Below are 21,211 nucleotides of genomic sequence, written 5' to 3'. Positions count from 1 at the left end.
AGCACATTTAGTTGTAGTTATTGGAGTAAGTTGTCCCTATTGTTTTCTATAGCACAGAACATCTGAGAGATCCATGCTCAGTGGCAGAATCTTGCTATAAGTCCTGCCTTATAAAATATTTCACCATGTGTGATTGGCTCTGTTCTGTTTTTTCATGCCAGCATAATTGGTGTGTCTACTGCCATTTGCTTTGTTGAAAGACCTAGCTAGCTAGCTTCTGACTAGTGCTAGCTAGCTCCAGAGAGTGGTTCTAACGGTGGTTGTATCTTTGGTCAAAACAGAGCAAAGAAAAGAAAAGTAGACACCAGGACCTATTTTAGAGTGTGCTTAAGTACTAGTTTAAGTCATAAAGAAATTGTTTTCCAACTGCCTTTTAGTCAATAATAAAGGCAATAATAATAGTCACTAAGCCAAAAACTGGTTTCCTCTGTATGAATCAATGTATTTTGTCAGGTGGTAAAATCAAAGCTGCCAGGCAATTCAGTAAGAGGAGATGCAGAGGCAGGTGGAGAGGATGATGAGCTTCAAAATCAATGTGAAAATCAAACCTACACCCTTGGCTAATACTCAATGCTTCACTGATTTAATTGGTTAACTTTAGCCGAAGAAAACTCAGTTAAAGATGCCAACAGCTAAAGATGCAGATACAACTTTTGATGAAGACATCAAAAACTTTTTTTTTATTGCTAAACCTTGTAAATGCTGTTAAAACCATGTCAGGAGTCGGCAGATCCAAGAACACCTGGTTGGGCTCTAAAACAAAAATTTGGGTAAGTTTAGAGAAATTGCTAGTTGGGTGACTTCTGAAACAGTAGACACTGTTGTATGTTTGTGTGTGCGTGTCCATTTGGATGTTCTGGATGTCGGAGAAATGGACCATGCTCAAACTAATATTTAGGAACATAATCTGTTGTCACTAGAGACAGTTCTGAGAAAACAGACAGTTTTATTAAAGCTGTACTACTGAACTTTGGCAGATTTTCACTCATGGCGCCCCCTAATAAAAGCTAATTCAGCATCCGTTTTGCACCCTGTCTCTTCTCTGAACCCTCTTGAACCATTAAAAGCCAGTCTGATGTTAACTCTTGTCTTATTTCTTGCTCTGTCACTTTCTCTCCTTTTCTTTTCCTGTCTTTCTCTGATATGGCCAACTTGTGTTTCTTTGCTGAATCAGGCATGGCACATGTCCAAGGTGGTCAGTAAATTGATATTCAGTCACTGCTATGTGAGACATTTTGCCATAAACTAAAATGCAGCTGTTATGTGACACTGTCGAGTGGAGAAAAAAGTGTGGTTTCTCAGGATGCTGTAGGGCAACAAGGGCTCCAGGAATGTGCATAAAGAATGTCACCATTAAATGGGTCAGAAGTGCAGAGTTATAAAATCAGAGTTATGTAGTGTTGCTTTAAAGTAAAATTAGAATAATGATAGATGCAAAGTAATCTTAGTTTTTTTTTGTTCGTTTAAATACTTTATCTTAAATACCTCTTAATCATGTGCATTTAAATGCACATTTTACACATTACTTACTAGTTGATATTCAGTACTTTTCATGTTTTTTTTGTTTATTATATAACCATACCCCCATTCTAGCCACTCACCTCAGGTGTCAACCTCACAATTCCCACAGCCTTGTGCAAATTTTTCTTCTCTCTACCTTTTACCCCCCACACAAATTCCTTCCTGCTCTCATCACTGACAGAGACTGCCCTTCACACTCACATTATGACCTTGTCATTATACCAACCACTCACTTCTTCATCAGCCTGTCTGCCCAACAGTCACTTCAAACCTTTTTGCATATTTCCTGGCAGCTAAATTTCAAGTGTCATCAGACGCCCAGTCATTCAGTAACAGCTTTAAACAATGCTCCTCCCCAACAGTCCTTACTCTGAGGTACCGTCTGCTGTATAACCATCAGCACAGGGAGATGTGACCCTGATGTGATTTTGTTCGTAGTTTTGTATCTCTCATTTCTAGCACAGAGAGAGGTCATTCCACCGCTCATCCAGGAAACTCATGGAGGCATGGAGACATGGAATATGCAGCTAGCTAGCTAGCAAGCTATTTTTAAGAGATGGAAGCTAAATACGAGACAGTGATTTCGTGATCTCGCGGATTCTGCTAGGTGCACTGCACCCGCAGGTGCTCCACACCTGACATGTCTTGGTAAAAATTGCCGTGCCACAGAGGTCGGATAAAAACCGTGGTGCAACCGCAATGTGGTGCACACGCACCCTGTGTAAAGGAGGGGTTAGCCTTAGCTGCTAATGTGGGCAGTAATACGCTGCATAATAGTTTAATAGAGAATGTAATCCACGCTGGAAAACAAAAACATTAGAGTTTGACATTGTCTTCACAAGAGAAATTGAATTTGGACACAGGAAACTATATGCTAAGATCTTGACAAGTGTCAGTAAGTGACGTGAGAGTAGTGTCACATAACCAGAAAAGAGGATGTATAAAAAAAAAAACGATCTCTAAGTTTAATGAACCGATATTGGATTTATTAAATTTGAATTGATTTAAAAACATTTAACCCATTTTTTAAACCCAGCCCTAGTCATTAAATAAAAGCTGATCTTAAACCGGGCATTTTTGTCTGTTTTGCAGGTGGCCGATGTGACAATTTCTAACATGTGCTCTCTGCTCTCTGTCTTCATGCATGATAATGCTGAATTCAACATTTATACAGTGTTTTAGAGGGTATGTCAAAACGTGCAGATATATATATCGTGTATCAGAATACAGCCAAAAAATGTTATATATATGTATGATATCAGTTATAGGGATATTGCTTAGGACACATAAAGAGGGTATGCAGAGGATGATTGGGAAATATTCTGCAGAGGTTGAAAGTGCCAAATGCAACAAGCTAATGAATATTATAGACAGTTTGTTGTGGCCTGTTTGTCTAAATAGTCATAGTGTGCATAATGCTCAATGGAAACTCTATAACCCTTCAGTAGCCAAAAATATATGCATCTAATATTGTTTTCCCTCTTATTCTTAAGTCAGTCAAATCATAACACACTGTAATCTTTAGATTTTTAAAGTTCCTCTCCTAGCATTAAAAAAAAATTAAATCACCAGTAAGTTTAAGAGTAAAATAAAGTAATTATTTACTTGCTTTTACTACATTGAGAAATTGTACATAATGGATCAATGCCCATCCACAGGGGCGTAGCATGAAAGTCTGGGCACTATGTTCAAACCATCTTTGTGGGCACCTTTGTGGACTTGATTGATAGCTCGCACACACACTTTTCCCATTGTGTAAGACAAAGAGAATAAATACAATCTTAGTTTAACTTCAAACTGGCAAAACGGCTTCTCTGACCATATAGCCTGGTTAATCTGGCAGTCCATCTTCTGATTTACTCAGCCACTCACCATCTTCACGTTACTCTAATTTCCTCTCCTCAACCTCCTCACTACCTTCAGAGCAACCTTCACTTCCCATGTCCTCACTTGCATCTTCTCTCTCTCTTTCTCTCTCTCTGCTACAAGGAGGACCGACTCCATACAAGCTAAACAGATACAAGATTATCTGAACTTGCTAACTGTAGTTAGCCTCTGTTATGCGTGTTGTAATCTTGTCAGTCTGTACCTGACAGTGGCTGACATCTTCTAAATAGTTTGCTTTCAAGAATTTCACTGTGATTGTCTGTACTGACAAGTCTGCCTTAAGCAGGATGTTTCATGTGTCTTTCAAATTAGTGAAGTATCAATTGTGTGCTCAGAGTAAGATTTTATACCGAATTTAGGCATTTTTCACTTTTGTAGAGAAATTGTTACAAACTATACATAGCAAAATGTCAATAGGGTAAAGGTTTTATTAGATTTTTTTGAGTAGAGAAATCCTTAAGTTCCAATGTTACTGTAATAGGAATGTCAAATGTAGTCATGCTCCACAAAATGAAGAGATTGCCATGAGTTTTATTTTGCATAGCAAAGATGCTAAAGATGCATTTGACATGTGTCAAAATAAAATTCTGATATGTTCATCAATTTAAAACCTCCTAAATAATTTGTTTACTTTTTTTTGACAGATTAAACAAATACCTTAACATGTAAAATATATTAAAAATAAAAACAAAACAAAACAAACAAAAAAACCTTTTTTTATAGATGGATATTGAAGAAGAGGATGGAGAAACTATGTGGCTATTATGAACTGGGGAACTTTAGCTCTCTGGTACAAAGTCATTAAAATCACAGGCCTGTAACAGAGTAATGAGGTCTACCCTGTGTGCCATTACTTTAACTGTATCTTTTAATCAGTGGCCACTCGCTACCCTTGCCCCTATGCTCTCATCTCACACAGACACAAGAGTACTACTCTGTCTCTATTTTTTTCTGAGTGGTCTCAGTTGGGGGGTGAAGAATGGGCTAGTGGTCTGCCTCTAGACTGCCTCTGGCATTGCTTCTATCAACCTCATGCTGGCAGACCTTTGCTGTTGACTAATAAGAACATCTCCCCTATAAAACACACTGCTCCTCCACAGCTGACTCTGACTTTGAAACTTATACTTTGGGTGACTTTTGTTTTGTGTAACTTTGAATGTCTTTGTGCTCGTTACACTAAAAGTGTTCTTAAAAAAATTCCTCACACTAGGTTATTTTTGAACTCCCAAAATGCAATGTGGCCCATGTATATTTTTTCCTCTTTCTCTACCTGTTTGTCTTACTCTCTGTGTGTTTTTTTCAGTCTCCCAACAAGCCTAGTGCACCCCAGGAAAAGATCCGTCCATTGACCAGTCTGGATCATCCACAAAGTCCATTTTATGATCCAGAGGGAGGTGCTATTACTCCTGTGGCCAGAGTGGTGGTGGAACGAATTGCCAGAAAGGTCTGTTTGTCTTCCAGCCATTGTCTTCCTTAGTGCAAATTTAAATTATTTAACTTTTTCTACTCTAGAATGCACCATGAGGTGGCAGCAAACTGTAGTAGGTCCAACCTACTACACAGCTACTACTACTTCTACTTCTACTACTACTACTACTACTACTACTACAGAGCTGACTGTTGTGATTTTTAAAATGTAGCTGACTTTTTTTTAAAAGACAATTACCGTCAGTTTACTTTTTCAAGAAGATTTTTTCAGTTTGGTTCAAACGATATGCTGCTCAAATGACTTCTCTGTGTACTTTGGACTTTTTCAAGACTTGTTATGATAGGTTTCCATGGCAACAGAAAAGTTGTTTACCAGCAGTATCACCTGAGGAAGCACTGTCACCATTTTATTTTTCTGTCTATTATAGCTGTCTATTGAGACCTGTTCAAGTTACAGCTCTGTAATGAACACAGACTCAAAGGGCAGACTCTTTAATTCAATTCACATTTAGTTTAGAGGAAGCTTTAGGAAATGAAAGCTGCCTTTCTTAAGGGGCCAAATGTGGCAGCACAGTTGAAAACAGCTATTTCATGGACATGTTGGTTATTTTTTTTTAATTATTTGACTATTTAAACTAAATTATTTCAAAGAAGTTCCCAATGCAAGAAAAAGGGTTGATATTTATGTTTTACAGCAACTGTACAAGCAAGCAATAAGCCAAAATATAGTGCAAAGCAACCCAAATGTTTTTAAAGGTAAAGATGTAGAATTTCCTGCAGTAACAGAGGCAGTTACCTGATCACAACCTGACCAAACTGCACTTCATTTGCTGAAAACAAAATTAAAGGCTGTAACACCCACAAAACTGAAAAACTGCAGTAAATGCCTCACAAAGTATTAAATAGGAGGAAAGCCATCCATTTCTGATTTTTATGTATTCCAGACTTAGGGTTGTATAATAGGGCTCCATAGTATATTAAAATGAATATTTATTATGTTAAATAATCCAATTATATTTGACTCTGAAAAAGGGGCTCTGCATATTAAACAGATGTCATTCTAAAACACTTTTTACAGGTTGAATGTGAATACTTACTGAAAACTCATATTCATTATATAAATGGAGCTGGAATGTATTTTGGTAATGACAGAAAAAAAATAAAGTATCCAAATATTTCCACACCAAATGCCTGAATGCCTAAAGCAGCAATGAATATAGCTTCATTTTTCTCATATTACAGTTGAATACATGGAGGATACTGTACATTGAGCACAGTCACTTATGTAAGCAGCACCTCAAAGGATTAGGATGTAATTTCTGGAAAACCTCCAGAAGAAAAAAACATTTATGGCATCTACTTGATTACACTTTAATTTACATTTTTTTTAGTGTTGTGCACAGTGAGACATGTTGTGTTGGATTTCCAGATGCAGACTAGAAAAGGACAAAAGCTTAGTGGTCTTTCAGTGGCATCTAGAGGCAGCTGGAGGAACATGATTCTGATTTGGCTGATCAAAACACATGTACAAAATGTAGTATTATACTTTTCTTTATTTTTATGTGTTCTGCCTTGCAGAGTCGCTAACTGCACTTATGTCACTTTTTCATCCTCAGGGTGAACAGTGCAACATTGTGCCTGACAATGTGGATGACATTGTAGCTGATATTGCTCAGGAGGAGAAAGAGGAAGGTATGATTCTTCTTCTTCTTCTCTCTCTCTCTCTCTCTCTCTCTCTCTCTCTCTCTCTTTCACACACACACACACACACACACACACACACACACACACACACACACAGACACACACTCACGTGCTAACATACACACATACAGAAACAAACTAAACAAAAAAACAACAGCATTAAAAGTATAGAGTCTCTCACATTATGTCCATTCCCTTTCCATCCTGTAGATGATACTCCTGAAACATGCATCTACTCCAACTGGTCTCCGTGGTCTGCCTGCAGCTCGGCCACTTGTGATAAGGGCAAGCGGATGAGGCAAAGGATGCTGAAGGCTCAGCTGGACCTCAGTGTCCCCTGCCCACACACTCAAGATTTTGAACCATGTATGGGGCCTGGATGCAGTGATGAGGGTAGGTGTTGAGCTAAAGACCCAAAGCTGTTGTGTTGGCTAGAAAAATAGGAGTATGCCATGTAGATTAGAAAAATAAATAAACAGCTGTTTTAATTAAAGATGTTCAGAAATGTAGCCTTCAGTAAGCACCTTAAGAAGCAAAGTTTTTTTATATATGACAGGGCTTTGTATTTTATAGCAAGTCAAGTTAGCATTAAAAAGGAGAATAAAATATGTTTGATTTGTAAACAATAATTTGCTCAAAAGTGTTTGTCTGCTAGTTATTTAAATTGTGTTTTACTTGTTCCATCTTATATTTTTGCAATTTTTGACTGTAGCTCTAGAATCAGTTTTACTAACAAGCAGCAGTGTGATTGTCCAAGTAGATGAGTCAGTACTTGTGTTCAACATTTTTGCCTAATTTAATAAAAAAAAAAAAAAAAACCTAATCAAAACAACCACCAAACCATAAACTTGGCTTATTTAATTTGACTTATTCGTGTAACAAAGATGGTCTGGCTAGGGTGTTCCCTGCCTCTCGCCCAGTATAAGCCTGGAATAAGCACGGGTTTAACGTCAGGTCTGTAATCGTAACTATAAACGTGTGGTATCCTCAGAAAGTCCAGAACCTCAGCTAACAGCCCAGTAAAACCATTTCTATGACCACCGATCAGAGTTAAGACAACAAACAATTAAAAAACCAGGTACACAAGGTCAGAAAAAATATGTAAACACAAATTATGACTCCCCGTGTCCACCCGATGGCATGAACATGGACAAACAACTCCTCTACTTAAAGCTCACATCTAACAGATTCCAAAAATGTAAGTTTCATCTAACTATGACCAAGATTTACCAAACCAGAAGCAAAAGAAGTCCCAGTTTATGCTTTATGATTGAAAAACAGTTATAAAATTTCTCACCTTTGTTCTTTTGCCTCAAAACTTATATCCACCAGGATAAAACTGCATTTAGTTCAAGAAAAATCATAATAATAATAACAATATGTTCCTCATTGCCTTTTAGGAGCAGTTTCCCATCCAAAAATCACAATTTTCTGCCTATTTGCATGGGTTTTGACCATAGACTATATAAAAGATGGACAGAGCCTCTGTGATGTCAGCCATAGCTCTCTGAAGAGCAAAAGTAAAGCTTGTTGGGTGTTCCTACCGTCACCATCTTGGTAGCGTAACGCGTGTCGTTAGTGCTGGAAAATCCAAACATGGGCAAAGAGCTGGAGCTGAGAGGGGGACTGTTAAGGTGGGGGTGGATGATTGACAACCATCAAACTCCGAGCTGCCTGTAGCTAAGATCTAACTGAGCTAACCTCGAGCAACGGTAGCTAACCAGCTAACGGAGGTAGGCAGGCTAAAGCTAAGGCACACTGTTAGCCAGCTAAAAACCGCGTTTGTGCTGCACTCTCCCTTCCTTCTGTGAATATTGGATATCTGTCAGTCAAAAGGACACGCCCCTAATTATGCTGAATTTCAAGATTAAATAACATCCAAACGGATGAGTTAGAAAAAAATTCACCCGCCTCACAGTTGTCATGAAGGTAAACTTGACCTATTAATCCTAAAATGGGTTTTTGTACCAGACTTTAAACATGTTTATTTCTGCTGTGAAGTTGGCCTTTTTAACATGGGAGTCTATGGGGATTTGCTCTGTTTTGGAGCCAGCCCCTAGCGGATGATGGGTGAACTGCAATTTTTTTGCACTTCCGCTTCGGCTTCACATTTTGCAGGCGGAGGTTGCCGCCTGGTTTTGATGGACAAAGAGAAACTTTGGTTCTTTTTCTTCTTTCTTAAGTGCCAGACAGAAAACTTTGCTTCGTTGTAATAAACCCACTCAAATGCACCGCTCCTCTGGAGGAGGGCAAGACACGTAGGAAGAAGCATTGGACTGCAAGCCTCTGTATGTGGTTTCCCTGTGTTCAGAGCAAGTGAGCAAGAGCTTTTGGAAAAAACAAAAACTGGATTAACGCACAATAAAGAAATTAATGTTAATAATGAATGCGTTAACAAGTTAACACGATAACGCGTTAACGTCCTTAGCCCTAATATATACATATATATATATATATATATATATATATATATATATGTATATGTATATATATACATATGTGTGTGTGTGTGTATTTATACCATGGTCTGGGTGAATACTCAATTTTGATTGGCTGGAGGGTGTCCATTAAACAGTGATAATGGACACCTATAAAAGAAGTTCCAGCCAAATAGCCTTATTGCTGTAAATGATTGCGCTGACTAAACAGAAGTTGGTAACTGTGACAACATAAACTCAGACGCCAGGCTGCAGATGCACCAGATCAGAGCAGCCTGCAGGCTTATTGAACACGTAGGAAACTATCTGTGGACTTCTATGTTGCATCATCCTCTGAATACACACAAGCTATAAGAGCTGCACCCGCCCTCTGAAATGTTTGTGTCACGTAACATAACTGTAGCCGACTGAGCTGCAGGTTCTGTGTCAGAGCCAGTTACCTTGGCAACGCGTCACAATGAAATAGTCCACTCAGCCGCTTCTTGTGAAAAACTTTCGATTCACTGATAAAAAACAACATTAACTCATTAATAATTTATTTAATTTTTTTTTTTTTCAATGGACCATGGTATAAGCGGGATAATGTCTGACGAGAAATTAATGGACGACGCGGAGGCGTGAACCAACGGTTGCCTCCGCGTCTTCCATTAATTTATGATAATGGCCACCTCGTTGAGCATTATCCCTTATACATATATATATACATATATATATATATATATATATATATATATTAGTGCTGGGCAACTATTAAAATTTTTAATCGCGATTAATCACAGCATGTCATGCGTTACGCGCAAAATGTCTCTTTCCTTTGAAAAAGGCCTATAGCTATAAAAAGAAAATGCAGTAAGTTTTGGTTTACAAACACAACATCAGGGGTCTCCAACCTGCAACTCTGGAGCTGCAAGTGTCTCTCTGAACCTTCCATAATGCCTCTAAATACGTGGCTAAAATATTTTTTTAAATCTATCTTTCTTGTCATTAGGGTCGAAACCATGGACTTTTTTTCCTTTCTTTTACATCATTTTCCACAAATATCTACATTCCTTTAGCAGAAAGTCTGTCTATCCTCTTTTTTTTATAAAGGTTTTATGTTTTTCTTTATTTTAAAACTTTAAAAATGGAAATAAAAATGTGGTTCTTCAAAAATAACAAACATCCTATGGTGGCTCTTCATTAAAAATATATATTAACTTGCCTTTTTGAAAAGTCTCGTAACATTGCGTCTCTAAAGTAGTTTTATTTAGCTGGCTGAGGGAAAAATGGCTCTTTGGATTGGAAAGGTTGCAGACCCCTGCACTAAACACATAAACAGGTTTAGCAGCAATTTTCAGATAAAATATTTCTTCATATATATTTAAAAAAATCAAATATTTATGACAAAGAAGGATGAAATGTTCAGGATTTACTAAAATCCTAACTAACTGAAAGGTAGAAAGTCAGCAGGATGAATTTAAAGCTGTGAACCTGCTTCCTTCTAAACACAGAAGTAACAATATGAATAGAATAGAATAGAATAGAATAGAATAGAAATACTTTATTAATCCCTTTGGAGAGTCCTCAGGGAAATTTGGGTATGTTATATGTGATGAATATCAGCATCAGGTGAACAGACAGAAAGCAGGATGAGAATCTCACAGCTTCTAGATGGTGAGGAGAGAGAAATATTCACAATTCACAATATGCACAATAACTTCCATCCATGCACCTTCAGTGTTTCATTATTCAGGTTTCTGGCCTATAATTTCTCTAAACTTTAATTTTCAGCCTCCGCTACCGGGAGTTAAGGGGTTAACATCTCGTTCCGGATGTAGCGTCAGGTCTGTAGATGTAACTATAAACATGTGTGGTATCCACAGAAAGTCCAGAAGTCTCAGCTACCAGCTCAGTAAAACCATTTCTATCATCAACAAACACAGTTAAGACAACAAATTTTTTAAAGAGCAGCTACACAAAGTCCGAAAAATATGTAAACACAAATTATGTCTCCCCGTGTCCACCCCAAGGCATGAACATGAACAAACGACTCCTCTACTGAAAGCTCACATCTCACAGATTCTACAGCTGGAAATTTCATCTCGCTATGACCAAGATTCACCGAACCAGAGGCAGAAGAAGACCCGATTTATGCTTCACGTTTGTAAAAGTCAGAAAGCATGTCTTACCTTTGCTGTCTTGCATAAATTAAAACCGCATTTATTAAAAATAATAATAATAAAAAAGTTTCCCGTCCAAAAATTACAATGTTCTGTCCATCTGCATGTATTTTGACAAAGAGAAACGTCGGTTCTTTTTTTCTTCTCCCTGTTCCAGACAGAAAACATCTCTTTTTTTTAATAAACCTGCTCTCTCTTCCAATCACGTCAGACACACCGCTGCAGCAGGGAAGGGAGACATGGACGCCATGTTTCTGTCACCAAAGCCAGCGGCCAGCAAAAATAAATAAATAAATTAACGTGCGATTAAAAAAATTAACGGCGTTAATTAAGCATTGCGTTAACGCGCGATTAACTCGTTAACGTGCCCAGCACTAATATATATATATATGTGTATATATATATATACACACACATGTTAAAACTGTGGCATCTAAAGGGTTAACTGTTCTACCTTTTGCTTAATGCATGCATCTGTCATGGTGCTTTTTTTCAAAGTCTTTTACATTGTAGTCTTTCATTGCAGCCACACTGACTCCACACAGAAGACACACAGCTTTGCACTTTACATCCACAAACATATGCTCTATTTTCAAAGTCCACTTTTCATTTAGCCATTTCTTGGGGCGAGTGGTCATTGAAAGTTGACACAGGTGAGTGGCTCCATTAGGCTGCCAGAGAATGAGTGAGGCACGCACTTGTCGGTCCGTGACTGATGTGCCAACGTGTTGGCAGTGCATTGTGGGACTTGATCAGATCAGTTGTTCCCTAGAAAACATTTTGCACCTTGCTGCTAGCTGTTGAATAAAGGTTTAAAGACTAAGAATTTTTAATTGCTTTAAAACTAGAAGCATCTCGCCTGTCTCACTGAGTCTGTCCCACAGTGTAAACCTATTAACAAAGAGATGGACCAGGGCAGGGGTGCCCAGCTCCGGTCCTCAAGGGCCACAATCCTGCAAGTTTTTGATGTGTCCCTGCTTCAAAACCACCTGACTCAATCTGATTAGTCGTTGTGCAAAACTTAATAGGCTGTTGGAGCTATTTCATTCGAAATTGAGTCGGCCCTCGAGGACTGACTTTCGGTGCCCCTGGGGTAGGGTGTAGAAGGAGGTAGGAGCCAACCGATATTTGATATACAAAACTGAGTCTCTCACACCAGCAGAGGTATCTAGAGCAATGCATTTTTTACCTCCACATCCATGTCCTTTCATCTCTGTTCTGTCCATGTGTGGTGACATGTTTCATTCTGCAGAGACAGATAGCTGGTGGGTGCAGTGTGCACAACATAATCTGGATTACTGTGAAAAAAATATGTTTGAGTGAACCTGTCTAGTAGAAGTAAATTACTGGTGGCTGTTGCTGTTGAATGCAAGTGTTAGTTTTAACAGATTTAGATTACATTAGCCATCTGTTACAGTCTAACTCTGCAACACCAGAGCATGGTTTACCTCAGTAGACTACTTTCAGATATGCACTTTCAGATAAAATGTTGGATATAAAGAATGCATTCTCTAGAGATGAATTCATACCAGCACAGCTCATTGCATAATCATGTAATTTTCTATATTTATTTATGAATGTGTCATCTCTTTGTCAATCATGTAATTAATAGATCTAAGAAAAATTAATTGTGTATCTGATATTAAGGTTTTTAGCCACTCCTCATTTCATTATATTTTGCCAGGAAAATAGGAAATAGGTGTAGCCAGTTATTAAAAGAAGCAAAAGTAAATCGAAGAACGAGTATATTAGGTATACCCACGACAATAAAGCCTTAACCCTTTTATACAAACGTTCTTGTAGTGCTTCTTGTAGTGCCCTTCAGAAATTGGGGTCAGGTGGGCAGTGAATAGTCTGTTGAACTTGCAGTGCTTTTTTCTCATGTTTGGCTTCAGTGTCAACACTGAAGTTCACAATTATCAGGGCTGCTGCTAGCCGTTTGGGTGCCCTAAACACAACTGCCAACAAAATAGCCAAAATAATGGCCGGATTCAGAGGAAAACTTTGCCTAAATAGACAAAAATATCCACAATGATGCATAGTTTAATGGTCTGCTAGTGCTCTAAAGTGTAAAGCATCAGTATCAAATATTAGACCATAAAACTGTAGGATGAGAAGACAAAATAATAAATGTACAAATTTTCACCAAATATTAAACTGTTAAACAGAAAATTGCTACACCCAAAAATATAAAAAGGGATCAAAAGATAAAGATAAAAAGATCTTGTCTGAACACTTTTGAATGTGAAATATTTAGCCATTTATACACTTTATGTACTGTATTCAATTCGTTTGAGCTGTTTCTTTCCTGCTTAAACTCTATACGGAGGCCTCATTTCATATCTAGTTTGATGTTGTAACTGAGATTCACAGAAGCTGTTATACATTATGATTAGTTTTAATTACTTCCTTCAACATTCAGTTAAACACAAATAAAAGTTTTGGTTGTTCCGTTTGTTTGTTTATTTATTTATTTGTAGACCTAAATTTATTATTGCATTTTTTTATTATTATTATTATCTACCATAATGACTGGTTTCTCCCACGACTTGCTAACAATTTTTTTTTTTTGTCCTTTGCCTCTTCAGATGCCTCCACCTGTATGATGTCAGAGTGGATCACCTGGTCTCCATGCAGTGTGTCCTGTGGGACAGGCACACGTTCCCGGGAGCGTTATGTAAAACAGTTCCCAGATGATGGCTCAGTTTGTACTCTGCCCACAGAGGAGACTGAGAACTGTGTGGTAAATGAGGAATGCTGTGAGTTTTCACATATCTGGTCCATTTAAAAAACTTGGAACACATGATTCAAGATTGGTTTAATACAAAAAGATTGGTGCTCATAAAATGGATATATAATATGCTTACTCTAGTTTGTCTTTCCATCTTGACCTTAGCTCCCAGTAGTTGCCTGGTTACAGAGTGGGGTGAATGGGATGTCTGCAGTGCAACATGTGGTCTTGGCATGAAGAGGAGAGAGCGCATGGTGAAGATGCCTCCTGCAGATGGTTCCATTTGTGGGGCAGAGGTTCTAGAGGTGGAGAAGTGTATGATGCCAGAATGCCGTGAGTAGCAATGTGTTAGAACTATGCCAATACAACACTACAAATCTAAGTAACTACTAGCTCAGCAGTAGCCTAGCTAGTAACTGATGTATGGTCCAATTTAGCTTTTTTCATGTATTTCTGCTAGTAGCAATTCTTAACAAATGATGCATGTGTCACTGAGTGATTTTTGTTATGAACAGATACAATCCCCTGCATGCTTACTCCCTGGTCTGAATGGAGCGACTGCAGTGTAACATGCGGAAAGGGTTTGAGAACACGACAGCGCATGCTCAAATCGCCTGTGGAACTGGGAGACTGTACGGAGGAGTTAGAACAGGTGGAGAAGTGTATGCTACCAGAATGCCGTAAGTAATAAAGATTGTAATGTACACACCCACACACTGAACATGTGCATGTATAATTTATTGTAATTTATGCTAATATATTCATTTTAATGAAACCTTATGCAGACAGCACACTAATGATAATGAAGTTGGTTCATAGAGCCTCTCTCCCATTTATCTAGCACACCATATGTATCCATGTAATTTGGTATGTGTGTTGGTGAATGTACATGCATCTCAAGGGTATGAGTTTAAATCTAATTGAAACTCCTGGAAGAACTTTAACTTAGTTATTCTTAGTCTTGGGGAACCCTAGGTGGGTCTTGAGATAATATCTGAGGTTTACTAGCTGGTTGTGGATAAAGGAAAGCAACTCTTAAACATAACAGAAGTTGCCTAAAACTGGTGTGTTCCAGTTGTCTCCGGAACCGGAACTCGTAATTTCGAGGAATTTTTGCCGGAAATGACTAAGTGATCTTGTTTTTCTGAACCTCAAACTTGTACATTTCAGAGGACCCCAAAATTCAAGATTTAAAGATGGCTGCGCCCAGTACCACTTGTAGTCCACTGACTTCTTTACAATATATTTTGTGTCTGTGTAGTTTCTGTTGTGAACAGCAGTAAGTTGTTGTGATCCATGTTGCGGCAGGTTTGTTCGTGAAAAGTAATTTTCACCAAAATTGGCTGCTGTGTTCCCATTTTTACAGTTTTTTAATTTTCTAGTTTTTATACAGCATTTATAGATGCTCACAAATTGGCTGTTGTGGAGGTGTCAATTTTTTTCTACGAGTTGGTGCAGCTGCAACACAAACTACCTGACAATGACGTCACCAGCTCTCGACTGCTCAGAATTCAGAGAACACTGGAACACACCATACCTTGATCTTCTAGGATCAAAGTTGAGAGAGGTGTAATTCCATTGAAAATCTGGCCGGAAGAGGGACAGAAATGAGGGGAGTCCTGGGGCTCATCCTGAAGTTGGAGAAAAGTGATGGGAGTGGCAACCTGAAAAGGAAGTTTAGGATAAAATCTGTTATGATCCAGATTAAATACAATGGTTGAAAAACTACTTTTAAAACACTTAAAGTTTCAAAAAGTGGTGTGTTGCTTCATGTGTTAAATAAAAACCAATCGTAGTTCTACTTCAATTCTCCTGGGTGGATGAGCAACTTTTCCCTCAGTTAAATTAGATAGACTTTTTTCTGTAAAGCTTACATGACCAGACCCAAACCAGCCTTGGTCATCTTGGTCAACCTCGACCGAGAGGGTTTGAGATGTCTATTTTACTCAATGACAATAATAGAATGGGGCATTTCTGGTAGATCAGTGATATCATTAATCTCCCTCCATTAACTTTTTCCACTATTTTGAAAAAAAAATTATCAACTAAAACTGTTTTTTTGCAATCTCTATCAGTCTCCTCATGTACTTTTTGTAGACACAACTCAGTAATTGTATACCCTTTGATTCTGTAGTTTAGAAAAAACTTCATGAATCTGTCTTACACTTATCTTAGAACCATTGCCAATAACAGATTAAATAGAAAAACTAAATCCTTGCTGTGTGAAATTGAAACTTCACAGCAAACTGACTTTGCTGCAAGACAAGGATCCCCATCTGTCAAACAGAGCTTGTTTGAGGAATCTCCTTAAGAGATTTATCTTCTGTATGGTTATATGCACTGTATCTAATATTGCTTTAGCTCTTTTATCAGTGGCTTCATAGTGCGTCATCTTTTTCACAATTTCCTTTAAGCCTATTTCCCTTTGCCTTTCTCCTCAGCCATAGACTGTACCATGTCAGAATGGACAGAGTGGTCAGAATGTAATAAGTCCTGTGGGAAAGGTCACACAATCCGCACTCGCATTGTAGTGCTGGAGCCTCAGTTTGGTGGCGACCCCTGTTCGGAAACCATCCAGAGGAAGAAGTGTAAGATTAGGAAGTGCAACAGAGGGCAAAGCAACAGCGATGAGAAGAGACGACGCAAGGAGCAGCGTGAAAAACGGAGGAGTAAGCAAGACAAAGCTGAAGGCACCTCCGAGCACCCAGGTTGGTGTCTGTCCTGCTCTTGTACAACATAATACAGATTTAAGGAAAAAGAACATGCATATACTGTTCTGACCACCTTTCTTCTTCATGACTTCTACATCTAGGGTGTAGAATGAGACCGTGGTCAAGCTGGACAGAATGCACCAAGCTATGTGGTGGAGGGATTCAAGAACGGCTCATGACAGTGAAGCAGAAGTTTAAGACTGCACAGTTGTCCAGCTGCAAGGACAGGAAGGAGATCAGGGCGTGTAATGTGCACCCCTGTTAGGATGGAGTGAGGGAATGGGGAGGTTCGAACAGGACTAGGGCTGGAGCGGGAGGATGGTTGGGCTGAGGAGAGGACAGAGCACACTGTCGCACAATGATCCAATGCACTCTGTTTAGGGCTGATACGACACATTTTTGAATCTGTATTGGTTAAATCCAGAGCATGGGCCAGTAAGATTAACTTTATAGTCTCTCTGAGAAACTCTGGTTTTATACTTTGCTGATTCTGCTGTGCTTTCAAACTAGCTCTAATAGAGAATGCGCACCAACGTCATCAATGCACAGAATTGAAATCGCCATTTTGGGTGTACCCGCCGTCTATTTCCATCTGTTCAGCAGTGGCTCTCATCTTTTTAATCTCTGTCTTATTCTGAATTTTTGATGAGTATTTCATTCTGTAAATTCCTTCTCGATTTGCTTCCTCGGCAGCAGCAGCAGCTTCGTGATCAATGCGCTAAAAGGAAATTAACCAACAGATTTTCATCCTCTATTTCCATCTTGGTGCCGTGCAGTAAATACATTGGATAAAAACATCTAAGAAAACAGTGGACTTCTGCAGAAACTTTTCCAGGTGATGTGGTTTTGGCTGACTATGGGTTAAGATATAAATATTATTAATCAGAAATGAATCCACACAGATGAACAGATAATGTATTTGATTTCAAATCAAAATATCAGAACAATAAATGTGTAATTAAAATTAATGATCAGTATGATGGTGTAGTTGCAGCTGACAGTTTGTAGACTCGCAGGTTTTCATCCAACTGTTTGTTAATGGCTGCATGAACATTTAAAGATCAGTAGTTTTTAAATTAATGGTGGCTGTAGAAATAAACACCCAACGCAAGGTAAACACCAGCTTCTGACACTGAAAGTGGCAATACATCTAAACCTGAACTTCATTCATTTTTCAGCAGATTGTAACAGTCTAAGATATTAATAATTACTATTACTGTATCGTAATGACTCTTCACCTCTCTTTAAAGCTTATTGCGGTTAGGTCGGTTCTTTTCTCAGTGTGTTTTAATTGCGTTTTCAACACAGTTTACAAGTGAGAAACCTGCAAGTTTCAATGGAAACAGTAGCTGGGTTCCCCCAAAACGTCGGACAAAGCCGTGGTGACGTCATGTGTGCATTCTCTATACACATATGACCCTTTTGCAACATTACTGTAATCTTGTTGTGGTATATCTTGAGAAATATAATTATAAAGTATAAACTGATTTAATGATAAGATAAAGAAGTGTTATTTCTTGTGGTATCCTTAAGTAGTACAATATATTCCAGACTCTAAAGCACAGATGCCCGGCCATGCCAGTGTTTTTTAAGCATTTAAGTATTTAGTTGTTTCTAGGTAACAGAATGCCCTGATTTCTCCCTTTTTTTTAACTCAGCTATATTGATATACATGTAGATGCATAATTATTGACATCTATATGATTTGGAACATTCTTAAAAAAGTGTGTTATTTTTTGCAGTGTCATTTTTTTGATAAGAATATGTCCCAAGATTCTTACCAAAGTCTTGTGTAGATGTTTTTTAGATGTATTTCCTTCTTTTTCCTTTTTCTCTGTTTCCCTAACATATTAATATTTTCAAATAATAACACCTTTACAATAAAAATAAACGTGACAACTTGTCACATGGATCTGTCTTTTTATTTATGGGATTACTGTGTGATGTGAATTAATGGGTTTTAAGCTTATGAAGCCACTAGGTGGTGACAACAAACTTAAAACCTCACTCTTTCCTAAAGAAATGGGTCATTTCTAAGACTGCATCAGTAAATCCCTACTCTGCCCAGACCCCACATTTTTGTGTAGAAATATCTATTTGCTGCAATAAGCTGTGTGATGAGTGGGTGATAAATCCATAACAATAGATGGATATTTTATTCAGTTTTGTGTGATTTATTTGCAAATTACATGCAAAAAATAACATCTGAAATTGATTATTTGCAGCTCATTATCACAACTACATATACAGTTGGATATGAAATTTTACAGTACTGTCCCACTAGACATAAAATGAGGAGCCTGAGGATGAGATCCTTGTTAATCACATGAAGGGTCTGATTTCACTGTACAGAATCAGTGACGTTGGAGAGTTTTTAGGTACATGTGCTGGATGAGATCTTGAAAGATTTTGCCCCCTCCTCCTTTGTGTAGTAGGCGGTGAGAGAGGGTGGTGTCAGGCTTTCCTTAGTATGTGGAACTCGGGGGACAGGGGTGAAAAATTCAATACACACATCACAATGCCATTCCTGTTTCCATGCCAACACAACCACACATGGGGAAAGCCTACACACTTCACAGGCAATGGAAACATGGAGTGGGAACTATTACAGGCATGACTGAGATGTTAATACAAAATTTGCCTTGGAGACTACAGTACGAGGAGAGGTTTATGAATTTTAAAACAAAAAATGGACAGAGGATGCTGTTTTTCTGTACAAATTGAATGGAAACTCATCTAGTACTTAGCCAGTTGTACAGTAGTAGCTGGTGGTATGAGAGCTGACTCCAACTCAAAGATGCAGTTAGTGGCTATTCTATGTCTTTGCGATATTATAATGGGTTTTGTCTGTCAACATTCATGACTTTTTATACTCACACTGCCAACATTAATACAGATCATCTTTCTTGTTTAACCTGTTTCTTACAAAGTTATAGGTACCATGAAATATGACCAGCCCTATGATATAGGAACATGTGGGTTAATTGCATTTTTTTAAGCATCACTTTGAAGCATCACTGCATATATGAATGACCCATATAGTAAACTGCTACTGTTCTTATTTTAAAGACCCTCAGACACAATAGTAGTACAAGCAATGTTTACTGTGGTTGTGTCCCAATTCTGGGTCTACGCACTTCAAAGTGCAGGTTCATTGGTTACAAACGTCACAGTGGCGCGGCAAGAACTGTCCCATTTAGAAGGCTTCTCCGAATCCACCCTACAAACCCATACTTGGTTTGGCCTGTAGCAAAGGCTACCGGTGATGCATCCTTCGCGGCCTCTTTTCTCCCAGAATTCATTGAGCACAAGATGATGGCAAATGAGCAACAAACCTTGTTTTTCGTTTTCTTCACTTTAGTTGAAATGTGACAAAGCCAAATACATTAAAACATGTTAAACAGTGGCATTAACATTCTGTAATATTTTATATTCGTGGATTTTTGAGTGGTTAATAAAGAGTGTACCAACTGGAAAACAACAGAGCCTGAGATTTTTAAAAAATTTTTTTAACATTATTACTCGGTAGGTGTAAATGTTCACTAAAGTGGTCTATGATATCCAACTTAGTAATTTTAGATGTTTAAGAGATTCAATGGCTTATATTACTGCAATGAGAAATTCTCGTCAGCTAAGTAGACTGTCCCATTTCATAAACAGTAAGCAGTTTTATCGTGCACGGACTATGTAGGACACTACATAGCCTATAGTCTGTGCAAATTGAAGCGTGTAGACCCTGAATTGGGACACAGCTTGTATCTGTGCAAGCAGCTCAGAAAAGCTGTAGTCAAGAGATGCTAAATGCTAACTTTAGTACGCAGACATGCTCACAGGCTTTTATATGCAAGCAGCAATGTGAAGTGGTAATTAAGCAGCCTACAGAGGTGATAATTGCTAACTTTAATATGCTAACATGCTTAGAACTCATTGTAAGATGCTATATAGCAGAAATGTTTAGCTCGCTTGCTAAGTGTTCAGTTTACTTGACTTAGTTTAGTAGTTTTAATACTCTTTTTATAGATTAATGCTGACTTGCAGCTAATGGGAATGCCACAAACATTTTCTCATACTGGAGTATTTGCAATGGTGGGGACTCACTGACACGCCTATCAGGTGGTTTATTTAAGTTCAATGATATGTTGGTCACAAGATTCAAGATGTGAATAGTTTCGAAGCCAACTGAGGATGAGAGTTAAGTCTTCACTTTGAATGTTGGGTAGTTGATACCTGATATTATGTGCTGTGCCATGTGCTTATAAAGTGGAAGTTTTGTTCTCCAATATAACGTTGGTCCATTCTGTCTGCATTGGACTGCACATGCTAGCAGCTCCTGTTAGGGTGTTTTATCTTACCAGGTGAACCAGTTTCTTTCTATTGCTGCTCAGTATGAAGTGCACCATGATGTTGTGTTTGGTGAAAATTCCTATGAGTGTTTCAGATGCTATTACTACTTATGAGCTTTACATATGCCTTGTCTTTGTTGTTTTTCCTCTCTCCTGGATGCTGTGTTGTTCTTACCAGATTTGTTGACTAACTTGAAAAATAACCAGATTGGGTATATCCACAAGTTATAAGTGCTTTGTTGATGTTTCTGCTTAATCATAATGGGGTTTTTCTCCCCACATCTTTCCC

General features: G+C 38.2%; 1 protein-coding gene across 1 annotated transcript in view; it reads left to right on the top strand.

The window, feature by feature from the left end:
* Positions 1 to 17,408, top strand: part of spon1a (spondin 1a) — a 79,627-nt gene extending 62,219 nt beyond the window's left edge. Inside the window, exons 9-16 of the mRNA XM_041993206.1 lie at positions 4,712 to 4,852; positions 6,453 to 6,528; positions 6,751 to 6,933; positions 13,726 to 13,896; positions 14,034 to 14,201; positions 14,384 to 14,548; positions 16,310 to 16,576; positions 16,681 to 17,408. Coding sequence (XP_041849140.1) covers positions 4,712 to 4,852; positions 6,453 to 6,528; positions 6,751 to 6,933; positions 13,726 to 13,896; positions 14,034 to 14,201; positions 14,384 to 14,548; positions 16,310 to 16,576; positions 16,681 to 16,844 — 1,335 coding nt within the window. The 3' untranslated portion in view covers positions 16,845 to 17,408. The remainder of the gene's footprint in view (positions 1 to 4,711; positions 4,853 to 6,452; positions 6,529 to 6,750; positions 6,934 to 13,725; positions 13,897 to 14,033; positions 14,202 to 14,383; positions 14,549 to 16,309; positions 16,577 to 16,680) is intronic.
* Positions 17,409 to 21,211: the final 3,803 nt, after the last annotated feature.

This window comes from Melanotaenia boesemani, chromosome 1 (assembly GCF_017639745.1).
Source record: "Melanotaenia boesemani isolate fMelBoe1 chromosome 1, fMelBoe1.pri, whole genome shotgun sequence".
NCBI classification, from domain to species: Eukaryota; Metazoa; Chordata; class Actinopteri; order Atheriniformes; family Melanotaeniidae; genus Melanotaenia; species Melanotaenia boesemani.
The sequence above is the reverse complement of the archived record's forward strand: the minus strand, read 5'-3'. Positions and strand labels throughout refer to the sequence as shown.